We start from the raw sequence: 26,850 nt of genomic DNA, 5'->3' as shown, positions 1-26,850 counted from the left end.
AGAGGCTCCAAAGCTGCAGAGAAACCCTATCTCAAAAACAAACAAACAAACAAACAAACAAGCAAGCAAACAAAACCAAACAAACAAACAAAAAACCAATCACAGAAGTCAAGGCAAGTACTTGAAGTCATCAGGAAACAGGGGAAAACACTCAACTCCCTTTCTACACTTACACAGTCGGGATCCCAGGCAGGGAATGTTCCTGCCCATCTTCTCACATTAATCAAGACACTCGAGCTAATGCAGAACAGGAATGTCCAGAGGCCTGTCTCCCGGGTGACTCGAGAGATTACAATTGACTCTCATTATCACACCTGGCATCCAGTAAAGTGCCGACCACGGTTCACTCGCTAATCCCAGCACTGGGAGTGGGGACAGGAAGATCCCCAGAGCACTACGGCCAGCCAGCCTAGCCTAATCGGTGAGCTCCAGGATCAGGGGGTGAACTGGCTAGATTTATGTCAACTGGGCACAAGCTAGAGTCAACCGGGGAGTCAACTGAGAAAAATGCCTCCATAAGATCGGGCTATAGGCAAGCCTGTGCGAGGCATTTCTTAATTAGTGATTGATGGGAAAGCCCAGCCTATTGTGGGCAGGGCCACTCCGGGGCTGGTGATCCTGAGCTCTATAAGAAGGCAGGTCGAGCAAGCCAGAGGGAGCAAGCCGGTAAGCAGCTCCCCTCCATGGCCTCTGCATCAGCTTCTGCCTCCAGGTTCCTGTCCTGACTTCCTTCGACAATGAACAGTAGTACTATGGAAGGGTAAGCCAAATAAGCACTGTCCCTCCCAAGTTGCTTTGGTGATGGTGTTTCATCACAGCAATAGTAAAAAGATAATAGGGCAGGGAGGGACTTTGGACCAAAAAAGAAGATGCAGAGAGATTGAGAAAGACACCAGATATTGACCTCTGGCCTGCATACACATGTAAGTGTGTGCACACGTGCTGGCTGTGGCTGGACTTCCCTCATGGCTGACCACCTGCTTTGAACACTCCACAGACCCATGAGGTAGCCACCTTGAAGGACATCATCATAGCCATGACTGTTTGCTGGACCTCAGTGAATTCCAGACTACTCCGCTGTCATTTTCGCCAGCTGGGACCGGGACACTTCTTGCTGGTAGCCCAGAGGATGGTCTGTGATTAATGCACACAGAACCTGTGACTTGCACGCAGAACTGCTGCGATTGCTGCAAGCACACATGCCTTACCCCTTTCCTGCCTAAGCAGCTCATGGTGGCAATGAGCTCAGGGTAAGGCGATTCTAGCGGTCTCTTCTTGTTTAATTTTGATCATTAATAGAGTGGGCTGGTGACACGAAGAGAAGACAGGACAAGAGACTGGCTAGCGCACAGATGATAAAAAGCAAAGGTGGTGGAGACGAGGAGAAACCTCAGAAAAACAGAGGGGGAACTAAAGAGAGATGGCTTCGAGGAACAAGGGATGAGAGACGGCAGACTGACGGCGCTCAGAGTGCCAACGAGCTGCCACCCTGATGGGGCACACCCAAGGCCTGAGAACTGTTCTCACCAGCTGCTGCCATTGCTTTGGTGGCAGTGGCAGTCTGTCTTAAGGCTCTACTTCTGCGGTTGAACAGTCATTTCAAACAGCTTCTTGGCTTCTGCAGCTCAGTGGACTGGGTGCTCCACTACCCACTGGAGGCTTTTGTTTTTCTTTTAGTGTGTGGATGTATGGGCAGTGTGTCTGTGTATGTGTCATTGTGCAGGTCTGAGATTGACAGCTGGAGTCTCAGATTGCTCTCCATCCTATTGTCTGAGTCAGGATCCCTCACTGGGGCCTAGAGCTCATCAACATGACTAGTCAGCTAGTCGTCAGCTAGCCCAGCTTGCTCTGGAGATCCCATCTCCGCCTTCTGAAAGCTGGAATTACATACAGGTCATGAACACCGGGCACCTAGAGGGTGATGGGGATCTGAACTCGGGTCCTCACACTTGTACAACAAGCACTTTACCCATTGAGCCGTCTCCCCAGTCCCTTGTCAGCCTCCCCAGTGGCACAGCACCCCCAATGGCACAGCACCAGGGGAGCAGTGAGCCTGTCCCTCAGCTGAATCTGTTTACAGAGCTAGAGAAGGGCACTGGCCCTAATCACAGCAAACCTGACTTGCAATGAGTCTTCTATTTGCACCAATCACAGGCAAGGATCTTTTTGTTTTGTTTTGTTTTTTGACACAGGGTTTCTCTGTAGCTTTGGAGCCTGTCCTGGAACTAGCTCTTGTAGACCAGGCTAGCTTCGAACTTATAGAAATCCACCTGCCTCTGCCTCCCGAGTATTGGTGTTAAAGGTGTGCATCACCACAGCCCGGCTGGCAGTGACTCCAAAAATCATAACACTAATAACATTAACGATAAATTCTTTAAGCCAGTAAGATGTTCATTTCCCTGTAAACTAGCAAAGACGCGGGGGGGGGGGGCGGGGGGCGGGGAGAGGAAGGCAATATGACTCCCTAACTGGCAGCTGCTAGGCTCTCCCTTGCTTGCCAAGCTGCCATGAACAAAGTGATGTCAGTCAGATGGACCCAGCGAATGACCCTAAAGGCAGCACCTACTACTGCTTTTAAGATTAACTCTCAAACGATAGAAGCTGCCCAGCAGTGGTGGCACACACCTTTAATCCCAGCTCTTGGGAGGCAGAGGCAGGCAGATCTCTGAGTTTGAGGTCAGCCTGGTCTACAGGAGAGCCAGGGCTACACAGTGAAATCCTGTCTCGAAAACCAAACAACAACAACAACAACAGTTGGAAGGTGATTGGTCCAGGCTCCTGAAGGCTTGCACTAGACTTTTTGCTATCACAAGCCTAAGTAAATTTGAGATGCCTCTGTAACCATTTGCACTTAAGCAAACCAGAGGGAAGGCACTCCTCCTGGGTTTATTTAGCAGAGGAACTGCTGGACCTACCTTGAAAGATGCGTGCCTGTTAGCTGGGCGGGCGGTGGTGGTGCGTGCCTTTAATCCCAGCACTCGAGAGGTAAATCTGTAAGTTCAACGCCAGCCTGGTCTACAAGAGCTAGTTCCAGGATAGGCTCCAAAGCTTCACAGAAACCCTGTCTCCAACCTCCCCCCCCCCAAAAAAAGAAAGAAATAACAAGAGGTAGGCTCCTGCCTCACCTCACTGGGGTCAACCCAGAAAATCAACTAGACCATCCCTGTCGTGCATGAAGTTCAGCACAGGAATGTGTTTCCTACACTGTTTTATGGGTACTCGATGGCTCTGAAGGCTCCACTTTCTTCCAGGACAAAGTGTTGAAGGTGGGTCAGCCTTCATCCCCGTGTGGTTTTCATCGCCTGCTGTCCTTTTCCTGCTCTGCTCTCAGCTTAAACGTTCCCTGTCACTCAGTGCCATGAATGGCCACGAGTGACAGAGGCTCAGGCAACAAAGGTGACCCTCTGACAGAGGCACACAGTGGTAAATGGGAGCTAGAGGTATCATAGCCCTCAGGTGAGGAGACAGGGCAGATGGTGGTGCTGCTTCTCTTTATCCCCTACCTAGTCAGCAGGGAGAATGGCCTGAGTAGCCCTGTCTGCTTGGGAACAGTAACTCCTGCACACAGACCACGAGAGGACAGGCCGGGGGCGAAGACAGACACATATATCTCTATTTTTAGCACCTGCCAGCCGAAAAACCACCTCCTTCTGCTTCCCCTCTCTCCAGCTGCCACTGCTTATTCCTACAGCGATCTCTGGGGTCAGAATTTCCAGGTCCATAACCAGCAGGGCTCTGGTAGGCTTGTCCTAGTGCAGAGCTCCCACAGCCTCAGGCTAGAGAGGGGGAGGGAGAGGCTATGGGAAGCAGGGCTCCCAGGGCTACAGGAGAAAGGCTTGCTGTATCTTGGCAGGACCCCAGGGCTGGTTGCTTGCGCCATACACGCAGGCAAATGCCTGCTGTTCCTGGAGTCTCCCCCAGAGCCTTCGGAACTGCTCACATGCCTGTGACTAGGGCTCTAGAGGACACTTGGTCAGGGCAGACGCTCTGTTAGCCACTAGTCCCGGCTACTCCAGCTTGTGCCCAGCAGAAGAGCCCAGCATGGTCTTCGGAGTGTATGAACTGTGTCACTGCATGCCAGGCTCTCTCTGCCAAGAGCAACTAAAAACGACATGGGATCATCTTGAGGCCAGAAGGCTTAGATAGATATGGTTGGAGATGCAGTCTGTCCCTTCTCGCGTTACTAGTGGGAGATCTGCTTCCATGGGGGGACAGAAAAGCCCTGGTGGGTGGCCAGGGAGGTAGAATCTGATGAGAAGGAATAGGAAGGGTACCAGGAAGGGGCACGGGCACCTGTGCTGACAAAGATGAGACCTGTGGCTGTCCATGCAGAAACCACAGCTTTGAGTGAACTCAGAACACCTGCCCCACCCCTGCTCAACTCCTCCAGCTTTGCTTATTTGGTTGATCACAGTCAGGACGATCACAAAATCAAGGCTAGCCTGGGCTATATAGCAAGATGGTCCCCCCCCCCCGAAAGAGTCCCTAATACACTAGGCCCTTGGTGGCATTACAATATATTAACTCTACAAACAAAATATTTATTTATTGAGAGAAGGCCTAATGTAGCTCAAGTTAGGTTTAAAATTGCTCTATAGGCAAGGCTGGTCTTGAGTTCTCTCAATCCTCCTGCCTCCTAAGTGCTGGGATCACAGGCATCCACAACCACACTTTGTTTAAATGGTGCTGTCCTGGGACCAACCTAGGTTTATGCATGTTAGGTAAGCATTCTACCAACTTAGCTACATCTTAGCCCCCATCAAAAACTAATAAACTAACTTAAAAACATTCCCTCCCCTGGTCAATGTGTCCCCTGGAATCTAATCTACCCAACAATGCACAAACGCACAAGAGAACGTAGAGAAAAGGGGGAACCAACTGCTGTCTGTTGGGGGCGGATTAAATCCAGCACTACCCCAAACCCCAGAAAGACCAAATGAGAAGTCTTGGGAAACAGGGCCACTCTCAGGTTCCTGCCCAGCAGTCCTAAGTGCCCTTGTTGTGGAATGCGGTTGATCTTATCGACTGCCACTCCAGAACAGCCAGGAAGACCTGCCAAGTCCCAAGAATGTGGCCTGGGAAGGGAAGTTCCGGCGTTTCCATGGTGCTTGGCCTTAGCAGGGCACTGGGCTGCAGCATGCAATGAGACTCGTGATCATAGCGTACATATCACGAAGGCGGCCTGAGAAGGGGCTGTGCCTGACCCTTAGGAGGCCAACTTCAGGTGATTTTCACACATGGACCCCAGAGCAGGAGGACAGACAATGCTGCACACACCCCCACCACACCCGAACTGTCTAGCTTGGGGCCCAGCCTATACGATGGGAGTCAGAGGGAGGCTGCAGCCCTCTGCCACGGTTTTCCCGCCTGGATTCTCCTGTAGCAATGCCTTCACTTTGAACGTCTGTACTGTGGTTCCTGTACTGCACTTCCTGTCCTGCAGAGTGGACACCCAGCGGGCCCTCTGTGCTAGGGACTCAGTAAACCCACGGCACTCCTTAGTTGTGAACAAAAGCCTCACAGGTACCCTCTGCTAGGCCCCTGGAGGCCCGATGCTCTGGAGATGGGTAATACAGCCCAGGCTCTGACCAGGAATCTTGAGGGTTTAGGCTATTTATTTATTGCTTTGTTTTTGTATGTGTGCCTATGGGGGTCAGAGGTCAATCTTAGTTGTCATTCCTCGGGTGTTGTCCACCTTGTTATTATAAAACTGGGTTTTTGGTTTTGGGTGGTGGGGTGTTGGCCTGAAACGGTAAGTAAGATAGGCTGGTCAGCTGGCCAAGGGGCCCTAGGGATCTGCCTGCCACCTCCCCAGTACTGGGATTACAAGCCTTTTTGACATGGGTTACCAGAGTGCAAACATAGGCCCTTAAATGGGCTATTACTCCAAGGCCCTCCCTCCCTCTTTAACAGTCTTGCTTTATAATCCCAGTTGGCCCAGAATTTGCTGTGTAAGCCAGATCAGCCTTGGATTTACGGCAGGCCTCCTTGCTCCTGCCTTGAGTGTTGAGGAAATAGATGGGCATCACCATGTCCAGGTGGGCTGTCTCTTGTGTGTGTATTTTTTGTTATTGATTGTTTGTTTTTAAGACAAGATCTCACATATCCCTGGACACGTGGCCAAGGATGGCTTTGAACTTCTGATCCTTCCTGTTCTACCTCGAGTTCTGGGATTCCATATATGCGCCACTATCTCTGGCTTATGTGGTGCTGAGGAAGAAACGCGGGGCTTCCTGAACTGAGGCAAATACTCTAAAGAAAATGTCCACACATCCAGAGTGTGAGGCCAAACCATGGCATAGTAAATGGCATCCTTCCGCCTTCACGTTGGACAGCAGCTACACAGTGGGTCAGGCTGCTGTCCCACGACCGCATCGCTTAGGCCCCTAGGACCCGGGAGTCACGGGTCGGGTCGGGGAAGCCACAAACTTGGAAAGGGGCAGGTGCGCGGCCCGCCTGAGTTATGGCGACCAGGGCTGGCCACGGAGACTGTCCATTAGGACTGGGGGCGGCGACTACGGGGAAATAAGCGGCCGCGCCAGGAAAAGGGCGGGGCCACAGGAGCTGTCGGTCGGGAGAGGGGGCGGGGCCTGACGGCGTTGCTCTGCGGGCGGGACCACGCCAGCGGCCCCCGGGGGAGGGACGGGGTCACGTGTGTACACAGCCCCCGCGGCGTGCGCGCCGAGAGCTCCGCGGTCTCCTGCGAGCCCAGCTGCCCGCCAGTGGCCGGTGCGCGGGCCGCTGCCCAGCGAGCGGTGAGTGGGGCCCGGGGCGGGGAGCCCCGTGAGCTCCGTCCTGAGTGGGAGGGGACCGCGCTGGGCTGCGCTGGGCTGCACTGGGCGAGCGCCAGGGGCCGGGCGCGCGGTCCTGAACCCCTGGCGCGCGGCAGATCTGCTGCCCGCCACGGGCTCTCCTGGGACTCTACGGTTACCTCTGCGTCCCTAAGAGCATACAGATAGCGGAACTGGCGCCGTCTGCCTTGGACAGTCACCAGGTACGAGAGGCAACGCCAGAAACTAGAAACCCCAGGTGAAGGATGAGGTCTGCAGGCATGCCGACTAGGGCTTACTTGGTACCCGCTGTCCGGAACAGTACCTGCCACTTCAGCGCGCCCCGTCTGTGATTGCGCACTTGAGAGCTGCAATCCTGCTCATGTCCTGACCCAGCAGCCGGACATTTGTATCCACCCCCACATCCACGCATGTATCAGAGGCAATTGATGACCTGGGGACAAGCTAGCTTTAAAGAACTGTAAATTAATACTATTGAAATGGCTCTGACCATGTCCCAACGCCGCTCATGCATAAGGGGACTAGATACTACCGCTGAGAGTGCAAAGAGACGCTATTAATAATTACACTAAGGCTATGAAGAACTACCTACCATAAGGTCCAGATTTCCAATCCAGAACCTCTGGTGTTTTCCAGGGTACAATGTGTCAGGGTAGACTTGGTGTGGATTCATGAGAAAGAGGAGACTATACACCCAGAGCTTATGTGAGGGCATATGGGGATTTAGGTCAGGAGGTGTAGGCTGAGCAGATCTACATGGTGGTGGAGAAATGAATGGTAAATGCCAAGTTGGGGGGAAATGGCCTGTGTGGCTCACAGGCTGGAAGAGGGGCTTGCTGCTCTCTGGGCTTTCTCTCCTCACCCATGATGTCCTTTGGAATTCTGAAGTGGTAATGATTCCCTCCTTTAGTGCCCCAAATATACTGAGATGCACACCAAAGCCGTGCCTCTGGGGAGTAGAACACAGGTCTACAGAGTAAGTGCTCTGACTGAATTTTCTGTTTTCCCTAAACCTGCCTTAGTTCCTTCCTCTTGCCTGCAGGCTCTTAGGTTCCCTACAGCCAAAGCTGGGCTTTCACTAACCTACAAGTCTGGCCAGCACTGGGTCACATCGATCTCTAGGCTCTCCAAGGCCCAGTACTCTAATACTCCTGAAGCTTCACAGAGCAGAGGGGACTAAGTTTGCAGAGAGAAGCTGTAAGTTTTCTGTCTCGTTTGAGATGTTGCTGACAGAGCCCCAGTACCCAAAGACAAAGCAGAGGGCCAGAGTGACACGGAGCTGGCAACCTGTGCACCCCAGTGCTCACCCTGGGGCCCCTTTCATACCAACAGGAGTTTCCTCATCTGCATTAGGACCAAAGCACACCCAGCCAGCAACTGTTGTGACCAGACCTACTGGGACAGGACGGTAAAAATAGCCAGCAGAGCCAGATAAGATCTGTGGCTTCCAGCGCTTCCTGCAGGTGGAGCCACAGCAGATAGAAGCTGGAGGCTATGGGAGCCCACATGGGGTGTGTGCCTACCCAGTGACTGAAATGGAAAATCTATCTGTGCGAGTTTGCTTCTTGCAGTTCTCAGAATGCCTCTTATTTATGTTTCTGTTGTTTCTTTCCCCCATCTTGTGTCTGAGAAGGCCTCAAACCTTGTTAGTCAGGGAAAGAAGGCCAAGTTATGGAGTAAATCGAGAGCAAAAGCATGAGTTCCATCTTGCTCCAGGGGAGACACAACCCAGGGTCCCATGTAGGCAGCCTGCCTGCTCTGAGGCAGGGGTGGTTTGGTCCCAACCTATCTATCCCCCATGCAGCTTCCTGCAGCTGGCAGGAGGCGGGCTCCTCTGCATAAAGAAATACAGGGTGGTATTTATGCTGCTGTATTTACGCATCTCAGGCAGGCTGCCTGGTCCAAGTTTGAGCCTCTCTAAACAGAGAGAGATAGGGTGCTGTGCTGAATGCATTTGAGGCTGGCTGCTTGGCCCATGCGCCTTCCTCTGCATTGTGAACTGTGAAAAGCAAAAGGCTATGAGAATCAAAACCGCTCATGTACGTCATTTGGCTTTCTTATCACATGCCAGGAAGGTGCAGGGGTGGCTACGGGAATTAGCCTGCGCAATCCGTGTGCGCAGAAAGCCTGCTGCAGCCCCTGCCTTCCTGAGCCAGGAGTTCCTACAGTGGAGCGTTGTTTACCAAGGCTTCCGGTCACTACTGCAAAGGGAGATAAACATCTAGAAGGCATTTTTGAAGCACTTTGCTTTCAGACATGCAACTAAAGTTGAGCATCTCCTGGTGCACAGCAGGCCACTTGATAACAAAATAACCCACCAAGCCTACAGCAGCTGAAGGCCCCTGTCATCGTTCATATAGAGCTCGCGAATGTCAAAGGAGCTAGGGCATGACCACAGTCCTGTACTGGGGGCACCACGTCCAGGTCTGATGTCCTTAACGTCTATATATCTCCAGCCAGGCACTGGGGCACAGCAGAGAAGCTGCCCCATTGGGGAGATGGTCTCATCCAGTGCCTGGCTGAGGAGGATCAGAGGTATCCCCGAAGGTGCACTCAAAGACATACCAGATGAGCAGGGAGCAAGGTCTTTAGATGCACGGATGGGCTGACCTATATGGACACATGTGAACCAAGGGGCTGTGCCCTTCAAAGTCAGAAGGGGATATGAGATCCCTTGGAACAAGAGTTTCAGAGGTTGTAAACCAACACACGGGTGCCAGGAATTGAACCCAGGTCCTCTGGAAGAGCAGTCAGTACTCTGATCCCTTGAGCCACTTCTTCAGCCCCATGCCTCAGTTTCTAATGGGCACAGGTGTAACAGTTAAAACACGATCCTATAAACAGAATGGGGCACTGCTCCCAGTCCTAATGATTAGATCTGTGAGATGTCTCATCTCTATTTCTTTCTTTTTTTTCCTGGATTTTTTGAGACCCTTGGTAGGCCAGGACCTGTAACGAAAAAGAGTGGGTTTTGTTTTTTCTTTTCTCTCTCTTTTGGATATTGGGGATGAAGGTAGGCAAAGTGGTTCCTGCCGAGCCACCCTCAGCCCCACGACCTCCTGCTAAGCCACACCTTCCAGCCCTCTTTTTACTTTAAGGCAGGGTCTCTCAAAGTTGCCCACTCTGGTCTTACATTACTCTGTAACCCAGACTGACTTTGAACTTGGGATCTTCCTACCCCAGCCTCCCGAGTAGGGAGGATACCAGACTTGTGCCATGGCACCTGGTAGACAAATGGTGCTGAACTGTGGGGCAGCGGGCGACAGAGATGCCCAGCAGAGGATGGGGTTGCCTGATTAGTAGGTAAGGAATGAAATACAAAATGTGAATGAGTCTGCTCCAGCCACATGGGAACAGGAAGCCCTTTCTGGGCCTGGGCCTGCCAGCATTGCCAGTCTCTTCTAGGGGCTGCTGCCTCTAGCTACTTCTGGCCACTCATGGTTGTAGGAAATCACTATTTTTCACTCAGTCTGGTCATTTTGTTGCTAGAGAAATTCCCTAGTAATAACCTAATTTAGATCCCATGGACTCTCAGATTAAGACATACAGAAAAGACGACAGCGTCTCCCCTTGAAACGCTTTCACCTTCAGCCTGAGAATGGATTCTCGTCCTTAGCGACTGTGACCCCGAGCAGGGTCACTGCTGTGCTTGTGCTACGCAGGGAGCCCCATGAGGGGTCCACTGCAAGACGCAGAGCTTCAAGAACTTCAGTTAAGAGCAGAACACCCCTCTTCGCCCCCCCCCCCTTAACTACTTCCCTTCCCAATTCCACATTCCCTGGAAAGTTGTGAATACAAGCCAGCAAAGCCAATTATTTACCCTGTGGTTTAATATTAGAGTAACACCAGGAAGCTCCCTGTACCATCCCCAAGCCCAAGCAGACTACATTTGCAAAGCTTCTGCCACATGTGGCCATGTCCCCAGAGTGAATTCTGGAAGGCCTTTCTTGACATTTGCTTTGGTAGCCGTACTCCCCACCCCGATGAAGGCTCACGTGCAGTGTGTCCCTTGAGCCCACGTGCTTTCCTGCCCAGCCTCCCTCCGTTTTCCTCTTCCCAAGTGTCAGTTGACAGAATTTGAGCGAAAGGTCACAGACCAGCTTCTGTTGCTCTCATGACAGCCAGGGAAAGGACTAGATTTCTTAGCAAGCACAGGGCACCCTCGATGCTTTATCTCCTCCTCCCCCCTCCACCATACACTCACATGCTTGGGAGGAGTTTCCTAATCTAAACCTGGGGAAACTGAGGGACAGGGTGGCAACAACCTGCCTAACCAGAGGGGCATAAGGGCTGGCACGAAAGTCTCAGCCCCTGTGCCTGTCTGTCACAGGAAGACGGGTTGAGTGTCCCAAGAGCCTCACTACCCCCATGTCCAGGCCACACCCACATTTTCACACGCCTTCCTGCAGTGCAGCATACATCAGGCCAGGGATCTAATCAGCGTCTGTAAGTAAGGATGCTATTCAGGGCTTGGCACAATGACTCATGCCTGTGATCCCAGCATGCAGGAGGCTGAGGCAAGAGCTGCAGGAGTTCAAGGCAGGCCTGACCTTCAGAGTGAAACCCTGTTTAAACAAACAATAACAACAAAACCTCAACCCTTTATTTAGGGGTAACACAACCGTGCCTGAAACACCCTGATGTGGTATGTTAGGGACGCTGAAGCCCTGGGTTCCCTGTAGGGACAGCAGTGCCCGTTGTGCACCTGTTTCTATCCCATTTTATCACTCAGGCCCAGTGGCCACTGCCAACTTAGCCCTGGCATATTTAAGGAAAGGAGCAGCCACACTGTTGGTTCCCTGATGCTCAGGACCCCAGATCCTCTGGTCCGTAGCGTATGACCCTGCTGTTCATCACGGGTGCCACAGGGTGGGCTGGGCAGTGGAGCAAACGCCACAGGGTGCTGTTCCACTCAGTCTTGTCTGCACCCAGCTCTGAACAGAACCTGGTGATTGGCAGTAGTGCCACAGAGTGCCCTGATCAATTGCCTTGAGATTGTCCAAGGGTGAGCCAGACATACTGGAATCCAAGTACTCAGGCAGCGGAAGCAGGAGGATCACAATTTGAGGCCAGCCTGGGTATCTAGTGAAACCCTTGTCTCAACAAAACCCAAGACCCCAGAGTTATATGCTCAGGGCCCAAAGTGAGGTGGGACCTCCCAGCCTGGATAGACACTTCTTAGGAACTCAAGTCAACAGAGGAGATCTGTGTTCTTGCTAAAGATTCCATCTTGCAGGTCTCCATGGGCTGGCCAGAATGGGGGAGATAACGGGGCTGCAGGAAGACATCTCTGCCTCCCACCCTTGAGGGCACTGGACAGGAAGGGCTGTTCAGCAGGAGGCCCACAGCCAAGTCCTCAGAAACTCAAGGGTGGTGTCTGAGGAAAGAGAGCCACCGCCTAGGTGCCCACCGGCCTGCTCAGCTCCAAGTACTAATTAGGCCTCACCTCACCCGGATGGAGGCGGCGCTCATTACACGGCCTTTCTGTCAGACTTGAAGGGTGATGAACAGGTTGGCTGAGGTCATCTCGGAGTCAGCAAGGCGGCTTGGGCAGGAAATAGGAATGCAGAGCCCCAAGTTCCTCCCTGGTGGCTATTCTGAGCTGCCACCCTGGCTGGGGTGAGGGACTGTCTTTGCACCCAATTGTCTTTCCCTCCGGTCTTCTAGCAACACCTAGCTCAGGCCCCAAGCAAATTTCAGTGCCATCTGGACTTGTCACACACTGGAGCGCCTCCCACCACCTTGGTCCCGATGCCTGGTCTGGTCCTTGCTCTGCTCTCAGCCCTCTGTGACACCTGTGCCTTGCTCTTCCCTTTGCTACATTGTGGGACAGAGGAGGAGAGACGGGGAAGACAGCAGGCTGCGGGCTCCAGCTGAGTGAGGACCATCTCTGTCCTACACACAGCAGATGTGCCCCATGCTCAGTGAGGCTGGCCTCCTCGCCTTCTCCTTCATCCTCTGCTGACTTCACATGCTGGAACCTTAAGAGCTTTCAACTGAGGTGGTGCTTCTGTTGCTAGTCTCATGGTGTGCGCGCTTGAGAGAGACAGAGACAGAAACAGAGAAAAGACAGGAATGTGGAAGCCAGAGATCATCATCCGGTGTTGTCTTCTCCATTTTATTTTTGAAGACAGGTTCACTTCTCACTGATTCATCTAGACTGGCTGGCCTGCAAGCTCTGGGGATCTGCTTGGCTCTGCCTCCCCAGTGCTAGGGTTACAGACGTATAGAGTCACCCCTAGCCTGCTATATAGATCCTGGAGGTCCGATCCTCATGTCTGCACGCAAGTGCTTTAGCAACTGATCCATTCCACCCCCTTACTCTTTTATGGATGTAATTAAGAAAACAAAAGCAAGTATGAAAGAGGGCAGGCGAATCACTATATCATTAATGAATTTGTTAACGAACTGACTACAGTCCTCTTGGGTAGCCTAAGGCCTGTGTGGCCCTAGCTCCTTTGCTCTCTTAGACAAGGTTCCCCTGCTGGGGTGAGGAGATGGCCAGAATGAGGGACACGCTGACCTACTATATAAGGGTGCCCAGAGAAGATGGGAGTGAGCGTGGACCTGGTGTTGGCCGGATTCTGAGGGTTAGTGGGCAGCACCATGGCCATGTGGAGAGGGAGGGAGAGGGTGTGGGCTGGGGCTGCCACGGTATCCTCTGGGGGTACTTTTAGAGGAAGACACATTTGGACTCAGTGGAGCCTGAAACTAACTTAACAGGCCAGCTGTGGGGAGGCTAGGCCTTCAGACACAGGGAGGGCAGAAGAGACCAAGCGCCCTTCTGATGGTGTGGGGGCCACTCATTGGTGGCAAGGTTGGGCTATGAGTATGAGGAGCTTGTGGCTGTCCAGTCAGGATTTGACAAGCAGAAGGAATGACAGAGCACTGAACAGGAGACAGGGTCAGGGGCTGGCCTGGCCTGAGAGGTGTGACCTGGTACTATGTCTGAGGGATGTGGGAATCAAAGGAAACCTGGGTAGAAATGGCAGGAATTGTGGGGGAGGGTTCCGGGGATGGGAATAACCAGAACGAGAGCGGAAGGAAGGCAAGAGAGAGACAAGTGAGGAAGGTGGTGCTGGGAAAGATGGCTGAGAGGTGATGGGCCGGTGGGCAGTGCTTTTTGACTGGAGGGAATGAATGTCTTCTCCCTGGTGGCAGCAGTTGGTGGGGCTCCAGAAGCTGGGTCATGAATGAACACTGCACTCTCGCAGGCAGAGTGTGACGGACACCTGCCGGGCTTCCATGTCTGCTGTCCCCACGTTGCTGCATGGGGTGGCACCTCCCTGGAACTTCCCTGACACTGTCAGGTACAGACTGCACCTCTGTGGAGACCATCAGATTTCTCGCCAGCCTCCCTGGTTTGTGAGCCAGTTTCTCAGGAAGGAAATTACCAGATGGCCTGGCTGACTGGAAAGACAGCCTAGCCCAGGTCAGAGGGTAGAAATCAAATCATTGTTCACTGGCTACAGGAAGTCCATCTTCTCTAGCAGCAAGGAGAACAGGAAGGAAGTGGAGATGTAGGGAGATAGGAACCCTGAGAGGCCTGTGAACACATCCACACCCACACACCATGGAGGTCAGCCTCCCTGATCCCCTTCTGTGGCTAAGGAAGGTATTTGGCTGAGGCCCCTGAACTCACTGAGACACTAGTGTTAGGTGCCCACAGCCCCAACAGGTGGAGCCCCACTGTAGGGTGCCCCAAGGGGAACTGCCTAGATTTGAGGTCCACATGGCCAGAGCTCTACAGCCAAGCACAGGGACCGGCTGTGGTTCTGAGGCCTTGCCTGCTGCGTCCACCTGTCATTAGGCCATACCCAGCTGTTCCTCCCCAAGCCGCAGCCTACACCTTAACGTGGGAGGGACACTCTCAGGGTGGCCACAGGGACATTCCCAGGGCAAAGAAAATGGGACGCAGGCTCTAGTGACACACTCTGTCAGACCTTCACCCCTAACATGGGTGTCGCAGCCCACAGTCACTCTGCTTTTGGGATCTCCCTGCTAAGAGGAGGGACCTCCTGGGATCAACATCGTAGCAAGCAGCAAAGAATATCACTTTCAGAAGATAAATGAAAGCAACCATTCTGTGTTTTTTTTTTTCATCTGAAATAAAAGTTCTGACGAGTAAGACTATTTTGAACAGCAGTTAAACCTAGGTTCTGGATGAAGCTTATCAGCTGCTCGGCACCCACAAGCTGGCCAGAAACACACCCTCTGCAGTGCATCCAGGCTGGATAAACGGTGCTGTGCAGCTCTCAGACCTAGGGGCCAGGCCATGGCAGGCAGTGTGTGAACACTGAGTGAATTTCTAACCTGACTCTTCCACACGATGCTTCCCCTGGAGCCCAGATGCTCGCCTAGTGCAGGCCCTAAGCCCTACCTCCTGCTCCACTTCTTACTGCAGGCCAATTAGCAGTCTGGGCAGCTGCTGTACCCACCAGGCTGCATGGGGGCACAGCGGGGCAAGCAGTCCCGCCAGGAACAGCACTCTGTAGCCAAAGAGTAGGTCCCGTCTGCTCCTGTGGCCCCCAGCAGGTCACAGGCATGTACATCTGGAAATGCATGTGTGGGAGGCTACAGACCCCCTACCCCAGCTCCAATGCTTTCCATTCTAAGCCTGCCCCGTGCTGCTGCTGTGCCTTCAAAGAGCCTTGTGTGTCCCTGGGCCTGCAGTGAACACAGCCAGCATCTCTATGGCAGAGTCTCAGTGAGGCCCAACTATTTTGTCCTCAGTTCTACAGACAAACGTCTGTTCAGTTCATTTCCTCAAGAGAAAAGGAAACTTAGGACTGAACTAAACTAAGCTCTAGGTCTCAGGACCTGAGCTGCCTGTACCCAACCTGCAGGCCCTACCCAGGGGCTGGATGCTCTGTGGGATGGATGCAGAGGCCATAAGCACACTTGATCTGGAGGGCAGACTGTCCAAGTGCCGCCTCCCCTCTCGAAACCAGCTGTAAACACAGATAGGGAGGGGCCTCCACGCCTGCCAAGGGAGGCAGCGACCGTGTGAGTAATTGACTCAAGGAAAACAAGTGCAGCAGGAGTGTGCGCCACGCTCACGCGCATCGCTGGCTACTGCAGAGAGGCTGGGATTCCTGAGACACGGGCCCTGGCTCTGCCATGCTGCCTGCTGCTGGCCTCTGGAGGGACTTGTGATACAGGTAGGAGCCTGGTAGCTGTCACTCGCTGCTACTGGCTGAGTGGGGCTGAGGATGAGCAGGCCAGGGAGGGCAGCCCCATGGGAGGAGAGAACTGATGGCCTGCCACTAGTGAGAGTCTCACAGACACGGAGGGACAGAACAGGACCCGAGTTCCTGGACAGATTTACTCAAATAAGAGTGCTGTAGATGTAGGATCTGAGTGAGCTGGAGGGCATGGTCCCTGTCATCAGTGGTGGGGAGCTTGTTCTCATCAGAGGACCCGTGGGCTCTCATAGCCTCTGTCCCATGTTGAGGAAGGAGAGTTGAAAGGGGGCCAGGTGGAGAATATCCATAAAGCCTGGGTCCATAAGGCTACACAAGACCAGGTCAGCAGGAACATGGCTGTGGGCTGGTAACCAGGAGAGGACAGAACACTCACTAATATCAGCCACAGTGGCCACAGAATACCCACTGTTCCCTGGAGACTGTGGAGCTGTGGTCTGGTGGATAAGATTCCAATAATGTGTGGTCTGTTCAGCCACCACTGGCCTCCAAAGCCAGGCAGCCAGAGAGAGCCAGTGTGCCCGGAGACTGGGCCTTCCTTGCTGAGTGTGCAGGGAGGTAGGTGCTGCAGAACAGAAGGAGCAGCAAAGTAGACCCTGCAGAGTGACTGGTATAACAGAGGAGCTACAAAGAGGTACCTTCAGGAGGGTAGTGCTGGGGTACACCAACCCGCAGTAGCCACTTTCTAGCCCCCCTCCCATGAAGTAGCAGGCAGGGGGGTCACCCAGTGAAACCCATGTCTGGTGGAGGATACAGCAAGCATTTGTCCTTGAAGGAAGGCAGAGTCACTTAGCACTTCCCAGGACCCCACTCCATGGCCTTGCTTTTTGTTCATCCACTGTCCTAGCTGCTGGGAGCACAGGCTAGGACTACAGTGTCCTTACTCAGTGGCCTCTCATGTGCATCCAAATGAGGGTCCCAGCATTACTTGCTGAGCTGAACCCTGCGTGCCTGACCTGGGGAGGAAGAGGGTACAAACTGATGTCCAGAAAGGCACAGTGCACCTGGCATCAGAATGATGGCTACCACTGGAACAGACCATAGCGTTTTCCTCCAGATGAGCCCCCCCATCCCACCAGTGCCTGCTGCCAGCCTGTGCACCTGTAGTGTCCCTCACTGCAGGACCCGCCACTCAATGCCCTGACCCATAGCACAGTCAGTACACTCCTCTACGCTGTGTCGAGCAAGTGGAGACCAGTGCTTGGGTGGCACAGCTCCCTCCCAGTGGGGGCCTAAGGTTGGCAGGACCATCGCCAACACCAGCAGCCTGGCTTCCTAGCTGTGTCCCCTGCACTCTGGGAAATGGGAATGTTTGCTTCAGAATGAAAGCTGTTCAGATGCTTTCTCTTTTCTGATTGTGTGGGCAGGAGGTCTGGTTGGGCCGAAGTACAGTTTGAATGTAAGGTTTCGTCTAAAGAGCTGCATGTCCCTGAGAACAAGTAAAGAGGAATGCTCTCTGTAGATGCACTTGCCAAACTCTTGTTCAGTTACATCAGGATTAACTGGACAGACTGTAACACGGGCTCTATGCTGCCCCATAGGTCAGTGACCCTGGGGGAGGGAAAGGAATGCCTGGGCTCACCCAGGCCTCCCACGTCTCCCAGCATTGGTGGATTTGGGTGCCCACAAACCCAGCAAGCCTCAAGAGTTAACTACAAAAAGGGCCAGCCCATTTGAGGAAAATTATGTGGGCACAATGGAGCATCCAGGCTAGGCCCCCAGGCATCATCAGCCTCAGAGGCGCCTAGGCCTCCGGCTGCTACACAGCTCCAGGGCAGTAGCTTTTCCAGGCCCTGCTCACAGGGTACAGCGCGGGGACTACAGGTGTACAACACTCATATCTCACATTTGCTCACGTGCGCGCGTGCTGGGGGACACCTAATACCGTGCACCACCCATACGTTCTCCTGCGCCCCTCCCCGCACCAGGCAGATGTGTGTCCCAGATGACAGGCTGTGCTTGTCTTGTACACACGAGAGTGGGTGGGGATAGCCATCAGGTGAGGACGGTGGTTGGGGCAGCCCAGCACAGGATGTGGTTTGAGGTTGTGCGGGTTCTGTCCCCAAAAAGCCCCCAGTGCCAAAGGCAGCAGGAGTTCTGATGGTGGTAAGAAGCCCAAGGCACAGCTGGTGTGGCCACGGCACAGGAGGGCACGTGTACCATGCTTCTAAAGGCTTCTGCTCAAGAGTCTGGCAGGTCACCTGGAACTCTGATTTCCTTCAGAAATGGTCCAGGAGTCTCGCCATGGCTATGAATGTCCCTGAAGTCTCAGAGGCCTGGCTCCAGCAGCCTGGCCTGGAGCCTCCTGCTTGCAGACACACACACACCCCTACATATGCAGGAGGGTGCTTCCTGGAGTCTAACTCTGTTCCTTCTCTCTCAGCAGAGCTGTGAAGCTGGGGTGAGCTGCCATGTGGAGCTGTGGCCCACTCAACAGCACAGTGTGGGGCGAGGAGCCGCTGTGCCGGAACCTGCGCCTGGGGCTCTGGGTCCTCTCGCTTCTCTACCTGGGAGCAGGTGTCCCTGTGGGCTTGGGCTACAATGCCCTGCTGGTGCTGGCCAACCTGACCAGTAAGAACAGCATGACTATGCCAGATGTGTATTTCGTGAACATGGCTGTGGCCGGGCTGGTGCTCACAGCATTGGCACCTGCATACCTGCTGGGCCCCGCCCACTCCAGGTGGGCCCTGTGGAGCCTCAGCAGCGAGGCCCATGTGACACTGCTCATCCTGTTCAATGTGGCTTCCCTGGTGATCATGTATTCGACTGCCCTGCTGAGCCTTGACTACTACATCGAACGTGCCCTGCCGCGTACCTACATGGCCAGTGTGTACAACACCCGGCACGTGTGTGGCTTCGTCTGGGGTGGGGCCATGCTCACCAGCTTCTCCTCTCTGCTGTTCTACATCTGCAGCCATGTGTCTTCTCGCATCGCTGAGTGTGCCCGGATGCAGAACACGGAGGCTGCGGACGCTATCCTGGTGCTCATCGGCTATGTGGTGCCAGGCCTGGCTGTGTTGTATGCGCTGGCACTCATCTCAAGGATTGGGAAGGAAGACACGCCCCTGGACCAGGACACCAGCAGGCTGGACCCCTCGGTGCATAGGCTGCTGGTGGCCACCGTGTGCACACAGTTTGGGCTCTGGACGCCTTACTACCTGAGCCTGGGGCACACAGTGCTGGCCTCACGGGGGAGGACCACAGAGGGGCACTATCTGGGCATCCTGCAGGTTGCTAAGGACTTGGCCAAGTTCTTGGCCTTCTCAAGCAGCTCCGTGACGCCGTTGCTCTACCGTTACATCAACAAAGCCTTCCCCAGCAAGCTCCGACGGCTGGTGAAGAGAATACAGTGTGGGCACCGGCACTGCCCCCCTGACCCTGTGGGGATCCAGCAGGTGATGGCACAGGCGTAGCTCGCCCTTCCCTGGTCTTGGTCCCAGGAGAGGACTTGACCACAAGGAACACTAGATCCACCTGATGCACGGCACTTTGTTCACCAAGCACGGCGCTGCCACCCCGAGAGGCGTGCTGAGAACAGAATGGCACGGGGGGCACGTCTCTGACATGTTCCGTGTGCTCCCCTAGGCCAGTCTTGGTTTGACGCTGCCTTGTGGAAAGAGGCAGTGCCTTGTGCTAACGGGCTGCTTCTAACTAACCTCCCCGCCTTCCCTGCAAGGTGTGTGCCTTTCTCCCAGGGACATCTTCAAGGTCCACGTCCTCAAAAGCAGGCTGACCTTTGGCCTCCCTGGTATTTGGGCTTTCTAAATGAAGTGATGAAATCTAAAGCCAGTATTTATACTTCACATTGACACAATACTTGATTCTCCTCTCTCTCTCTCTTTTTTATTAAATAAAAAGAAGTGTTAGAAAAATGCCTAGTATTAAGATAAAAACAGTACAAGGGAACATGGCTGTCGCTGGTACCGGTGTTACAGCTTGAGGACAGGACAGTGCCTGTCAGGCCTGAGCTGCTGGACCTTTCTCCAGCCACACATACCTGGCTACCTCTCTCCTAGAGAACTAATGTTAGAACAGGCCCGTCCTTCCAGGGCCTCAACACGTGCACATCAGTGAATGGAAGAAAGTACTCTCTCCTTAGTGCAGAAACTGGAAGACCCCAGGACAGAGATCTAGATGTGGTAAAGTATTAGCCAGGCAGGATGGTAGGAGGCCAGGCGCCCCAAGATGACCAGGGACTGGCATCCAGGTTAAGGGCCCTGCCTGGCTGGTTTCACACAGCTGTGGGGTGGTACAGGATGAGGCTCACCTTCCACAGGTGTCTGGGTCCAGGCCTCACCCACATGCCTCTGGGGCCTTGTGTTTGGTAATTAACTACTCTAACACGTGGGCATGAAAAGAATTCCCACCACCCCCATCCCATCACCGTCACCACCCCATTCTCTAGGGTTACATTGCAAGCCCACAACTCCCTGCTCCCCAGTTCTAGCAATCTCCTCCATATGATCGTCTAACCTGCCTGTCTCTGCAGAAGGCGGGTGTGATCCATATTCAATGGCCTTCCTACACGGCCCTGAGGCTGTCCTAGCTGCTTGGGAACTCCAGCTAAGAGTAAGTTTAGTTTTATCTATGCAAACTGTATCTCCTCAGATGGTGAGTGCCAGAGTTAATCTGCCTTAAGGAGAATTACTGAGGTGCACGAGGTCCTTAGCCCTAGCTGTGATCACTGGGCACGCTCTGTGGGGCCTAGTTCTCAAGAGTAAACCACAAGGCTGGGTTAGACAACAGTCTCAGAATTGCTTCTGGCTGTAAAGTGTTGCTTTGAGCTTTCCCTGTCCTCCCGATGCACAGCTGAACGGAGGTTCTGAGGCTGCCAGGGTCCCAGCCCACAGCCACACCGACCACCTTAATGGTTGCTGGCTGAGGAAACAAGAACCCTCACCATGAAGGGTCTAGCAGGGCCTAGCCCGCAGGCCAACTGTAGTTCTCCTAGGGTGAAAGCAAGCCCAGGGGCCAAGGTCAGGGCAAGCAAAGTCAGCCTAAGCTTTGTGGGTCATAGGGGAAACAGAATCCAGATGGGCGGGGCTGTTCATGAGGTCGGTGTCCAGCTTAAAGCAGTCATTGCCCTTGGGGACCATTTTACACCCTTTGGGCCAGTAGAGGTCCTGGGAGGGGCAGACCCCAGGTCCAGGAAGGACTTTGTGTCCTGGACTCCTTCACCCCAGTCATCCCCAAGCACAAGGTGGGGAGAGGCCCAAGTGTTCCTTTGTTGCATTTTCTCAGTGGTCCTAGGGACAAACTGCCCATGTTTTAGGGGACCCTTGAGGGACTAGAATCCAGGACCCTGTGACTGGCATCAACTGTCTAGCCACTTGTCCTGCAGGGACAGCCCAGTACGCACCCAGCTGTCTGCTTGGGTGGAGCTGCACATGGCTAGAATAGTGGCCGTCTGCAGTGCAGATATTCGCTGTAGAGACCCCTGGTGTGATGCGCTCTCCCACCCGGGATCCTATTCCCACCACCTGCCTCCTCGTCCCAGTCCAACCACAGCCACCCAAGCACCACACAGCCATCGGTGCTCTGACGTCTGCTGTCTGTGAGTCTGTGCTGAGTTCATCCTGGGAGCCCCCAGTGTCTGCATCCCAATTCCTTCTCCCAAAGTAGGAAAGTAGGAACCTAACCACATAGAGGTCGCTGCAACAGCCGCGCATGCGCACAGTGCTTTCTCGCATGCGTTTAAGATGCCAGGCAGGACACGCAGTTCCCCAAGGATCGCTAATTTGGCTGTCAACACTTCTTGATGGTTATAATTTACGATGAATGCTCTTATTTTCATTAACTCACAAGAAAGCCTGCGGTGTGTCGTTACTTAGGATTCCAGAAAGTGACCTTTCTCTTTGATTTCCTTCACGATGTCACATGACATGATGGGGAAACCAGAGCCAGTGCTCTTTGGGGCAGATATACCCAGGAACCAACAGACACCTGTTCTTTAGAGAAAGCATTCGGCAAAGGGCAACCCAGGGACAAGATGATAAACTGCATGTCTACTTCTCGGGAAGATGGGGGCTTTCCCGTTCCTGACCGACGGGATCCACCTCAGCGGCTGGATCCATTTGCCAAATTCTGTGACTGTGAAAAAGAAACTACTGATGAGATTCTCACATCTGAATACTATTAAATTATTTAACACTCATCACCCTGGTTCCTTTTTTTTTTTTTTAAATGGTGGGGAGAAATCGAACACCAGGGCTTTGCACCAGCGTGGTAAGCACTGCAGGCAGGCCCAATGTCTGGATCCCTAAAACATGCATTTCTAGGGGTATGTGAGGTGTATCAGGAATCAGAAAACAGTCCCTCAACACTGGCTGTTTCTGGGCTGGAGATGTAGTTCAGCGCTGGAGGGCCTACCTAACATACACGAAGCCCTGGGTCTGGTCTCCAGCACCTGTGTGACCCTGGTGTAGCGATGCACACTTGCAATCCCATCATTTGGGAGGTCAAAGGAGTTCAAGGTTGGCTACAGAATTGAGTTTGAGCTCAGCTACAGGAGACTGTGTCTCAGGAGAAAGGAGATTGCTCAGGGCAGGAAAGATAGCTCGGTGATTATAAGAACACTGGCTGTAATCCAGCTGTGGTGGCGTACACCTTTAATCTCAGCACTGGGAGACAGAAGCAGGTGGACCTCATAGTTCAAAGCCAGTCCAGACTACAGAGTGAGTTCCAGGACACCCAGGGCTACACTGAGAAATCTTGTCTTGGAAAAACAACAACACTGGCTATTTTTCCTGAGGACCTGGGTTTAGTCCCCTGGACTGACATGGTGGCTCACAACCACCTATATCTCCAGTTTCAGAGTAACTAATACATCCTTCTGGCCTCTGTAGGCACACATTACACATGAATAAATAACACCCTCTTGCTTTAAAAGGCTGTTTCCACTCAATATAAATAACATTTTTAGCTTACTCTGTAGTTTGTCTAAGAATTACATGAAGCTGATAAGCCAAGCGTTACTCAGATGCCACATGCCCTGTGGTTGCTGCAGATCAGCAAGCCTTAGGGGTGACAGAGGGAACTTGAACCTATCACTCCGCCAGCCACAGGTTAGCAAGGGAAAGGCGACACCCATGCACTGTCCTACTTCTTCCCCAAATGTCACCCATCTTTAGGGACAGACTGAGGGTATGCTCATGGCCTAGCAGCTCTCCTGGAGCTCCTGGAACACGTGGGAGGTCTGTCCCAGCAGCAGCAGCTGACCCTACTTTGCACGTGGGGCTGGGCGATAAGTGAACAAGTGACAACCTGGGAACGATGTTTACGGAGGAGAGCCGGTGCTGTCAGTAAAGAGCACACAGCCTGGACTATGCTGTGAGCTTGCTGGATCCTGCTGCGTGCATGTGTGAATGAACTTGCATCGGGGTGTGCTTTTCCTGGCGCTCTTATGCTGCAGTCGGCATCAGCAAAATCAAGAGCTGAGGGCAGGGAGTCCAATGCAGTGGGTCCAACTTAACTTGAGGCCAGGTCACCCTGTTTAGAGGACCTCTATAGTCCTCTCCATGTTTGGGCACGCCAGGGTAGTGCAAGGACTGGACTAGAGCAGTGAATCTCCCGGACCTCCTACACTGTTAGAGTATGACTCAGGGGCCCTGAGAGATACCCTACTGAGTCCCTCAGGTAATGGGGAAGATTCTTCAACTGTCCTCAGCAAGTGAGACATCCCTGCAGCCACAAGCCCAGGGCACATAGCTTCCAACGCCACCTAGCATGCCCCACAGTCTATAGAAGGGACTGACCATGGGAGTACAGGAACTAAGGCGGGTGTCCAACAGTGGCAGAGGTTACACTATGCCATCACATGCCCTCAAGAGGGAAGGCAGCATCCACCACATCCCCAGATCTAGTCACTGGTTCCCTCTGGGGCACGCATGAGGCCTCCGGGGCTTTTTTCCTAATCTGAGAAACATCAGAGCCAAGTCTTGGGGCTTCCTTTAAGGAGGGCTGGATGAGTCAGGTTCCTGCCACTCAGCTCCCCTAGCCGCCCCCAGTGACGGAGTCAGGGTGCTCCTGGCTGATGTGTCAGGCCGCAGTTCAGGAAAAGGGAAGAACCTAAACCCCACCCCTGCTGGAAACACACTCACCATGTCTTCTGACCACCCCACTCCCCACTCTCCCTCCATTTGTGTGTGCGTGTGTGCAATATGCATGTGTGTGCACACATGTCTGTTCGACTATGGGTGCATGTCTGAAGAAGGGTGATCACGCATGTGGAGGTCTGAGGTTGGGGGTTGGTAACATCCTCCATTGCTCTTCCACCGTATTTACAGAGGCAGGGTCTGTCTTTTAATCAAACCCTATCAGAGCACACTAATATGGCTCGTCTTGCCAGCCAGCTTGCTTTGAGGACCCATCTCTGTCTTCAGGGGCTGGGATCATGGGTGGGCCGCCATGCCTACCTGGAACTTATATGGATTCTGGGGTCCCAAACTCAAGCTGTGTAGCATGTGCTTTAACAAACACCAAATCATTTCCCCAGTCCCCACTTTGCGATCACTGGCTGGGAAAACAAGGAAAACCATACACCTGTATTCCCTCAGCCTGTGTGCTCACAAGAGCTAGGGACAGGCAGACGTGTCTCTCCAGCATAGGAGGACTGCAGCTGTGAAAGGATTGCCCACCTACACAGCTGCGAACACCCAACAGCCTGCCTCCCTGACCCAGGAAAGCAGACACTATCTCTGGGGCTCTGAGGAACTTTCTAGAATGACAGAAACAGTCTCTCAATGGGCCATTGGATTTGTGGCTGCTTGCACCTGTCAGAACCCATCAGCCAGGAACCCGGAGATCCTCAGTGTCTCCTGAGGAGGGGACAAGGATGGCCAGCGCCATCATGGAAGACACAAACCTGGGAGACGCGTACAGAATGCTGTAATGTGAAAAGTGCTTTCACTTTCAAGCTATAGCCTGTCTTACACTTTGCTAGGTTCATGGTTTCTGTCTGAAAAAGGGTTGTTTCCAGAGCTCCACCCAGTGGCCGCCGATGGACTTGCTGTCGGTGGACTTCAAGCATTTACCCCATGATCCTTGGCATCCTGGGGATGACAATTGGTCTTTACCACGCTATGGCTAAGCTGAGGGACATGGCTCCCAAAAGGATGGGGGTTCTGTCACTGGCCATTCCTTCCCTCTGCTGTGGAGGACACTTACATCCAGGGCTGCTTTCTGGCAGCCTTCTTGCCCACAAGGGTGAAAACTCCACATGCTGCAGTGGTAAGACATGGCTGTTGTGTGTACAGGCTGCTCTGTGGGTGGGACGGCTACCACGTGGGACTCAGGTCACACCTGCTGTGGTCACACTCAGTGGATGTGGGGAACGTGGACAAGGCTCCACTCTCCAGGCTCCAGTGGCTTCCTAGCAGGAGTCTTGTCTCACGAACCTGGCATTCTGTCAGGCATCCGTAGATTCCCCTTAACTGTGCCTTCGTGGAAGTCCAAGGGTCCTGGCCCTGCTCAGTGAGCCTAGGTTAGGTTATTTAGCTACGGGTTCCCAAGTCCTGTGCATGAGATGCAGGCAGCCGGGAGGATAAAGATCTCCTCAGGTCTTGTGGATCTCTGTTGCCCTCTTGGTCAGCCACACAGACAGGACACAGGCTCTTTGTGGCCACAGGAAACTGCCTTGACTAGTACTAAGACCAATGTGCTGGTTTATATCAACTTGATAGGACCTAGAATTACCTATGGGACAACCTCACATGTCGGTCAGAGATTTTCTAGATCGGGGTAACTGAAGCGGTGCCCTCCCTAAATGCTGGCAGCTCAATTCCATAGGCTGGCATCCCAGACAATAAAAAGGAGAAAGAAGTATCCACCTCCCTCTGCTTCCTGACCACAGACACAATGTGACCAGCAGCGACCACTGCATGCCTTTGCCTTTCCTGCCATGATGGACTGTATCCTCTCAAACCAGAAGCCCCAAATCAACCCTCCCCGCCATGCTTATGGCGCTCCCTGTCAGGTATTAGGACACAGAAAGGAGAAAGTAGCTGAAAGTGTCAACACAGCGCAGGAGGGGCCGGGCTGCGACTACACACACTCACACAATGCAGCACAAATGCACACAAATTGCAGCCCCAAAGCAGCTCTCTCTGCACGGCAAGCTGGGGGCAGTGGGGAATAGCCACAGGTGCAGACACAGCTGAGCACAGGTGCAGGCACAGCTCAGCACAGGTGCAGATACAGCTGAGCACAGGTGCAGGCACAGCTCAGCACAGGTGCAGACACAGCTCAGGACTGAGCCTGCCAAGGGCTCAGCATGCTTAGGGGTCACATCATGGCTTTGCTCTGAGATTCCTTGTGTCTGACTCCGGCTACATGTCGAATGCAGCCCAGTGTTAAGAGCCTCGGCCCACAGCTAGGGAGGTGGATAGCAGAAAAGGGACACAGCAACCCCAAGTTCTTTCATTTAAAGAGGCAATGGCGAAGGGTGGCATCCTAGTTAGGGTTCCTGTTTGTGTGATGAAAGGCTAGAACCACAAGTAAGTTGGGGAGGAAAGGGCTTGTTTGGCTTTCACGTCTTCCTCAGAATAGTTCGTCACAGAAGTTAGTCAAGACAGGAACTCAAGTTAGTCAGGCAGGAACCTAGGGGCAGGAGCTGATGCAGAGGCCATGGCGGGGGGAGGGGGTGCTGCTTTCTGGCTTGCTCTCCATGGCTTACTCAGCCTGCTTTCTTACAGAATCCAGGACCACCACCCACAATGGTCTGACGCTCCCCCACTTCAATTACTAGTTAAGGTAATGACCTACAGGCTTGCCAACAGTCCAATCTTATGGAGGAATTTTCTCAGTTGGGGTTCCCTTGTTTCAGATGTCACTAGCCTGTGTCAAACTGACATAAAATT

General features: G+C 53.4%; 2 protein-coding genes across 5 annotated transcripts in view; one reads left to right on the top strand and one right to left on the bottom strand.

Moving 5' to 3' along the window:
• Chlsn (cholesin) overlaps positions 1-26,850 on the bottom strand; it is a 100,927-nt gene that overhangs the window by 17,488 nt on the left and 56,589 nt on the right. The gene's annotated exons all lie outside the window — the stretch shown is intronic.
• Positions 6,648-22,148, top strand: Gpr146 (G protein-coupled receptor 146). Of its 4 annotated transcripts, none has more exons than XM_075974757.1 (2): positions 6,648-6,755; positions 18,381-22,148. In XM_075974757.1, the coding sequence occupies exon 2, from the start codon at positions 18,406-18,408 to the stop codon at positions 19,405-19,407; it is 1,002 nt and encodes a 333-aa protein (XP_075830872.1). In that variant the 5' UTR covers positions 6,648-6,755; positions 18,381-18,405; the 3' UTR covers positions 19,408-22,148. The 4 variants fall into 4 exon arrangements, with proteins under 4 accessions (XP_075830872.1, XP_075830879.1, XP_075830886.1 ...); XM_075974764.1 differs by having other exon boundaries at positions 18,378-22,148; XM_075974771.1 differs by lacking the exon at positions 6,648-6,755 and adding an exon at positions 6,806-6,994.

The sequence above is a fragment of the Microtus pennsylvanicus genome, chromosome 1 (assembly GCF_037038515.1).
Source record: "Microtus pennsylvanicus isolate mMicPen1 chromosome 1, mMicPen1.hap1, whole genome shotgun sequence".
NCBI classification, from domain to species: Eukaryota; Metazoa; Chordata; class Mammalia; order Rodentia; family Cricetidae; genus Microtus; species Microtus pennsylvanicus.
This window is presented reverse-complemented; position numbering and strand designations above follow the sequence as displayed.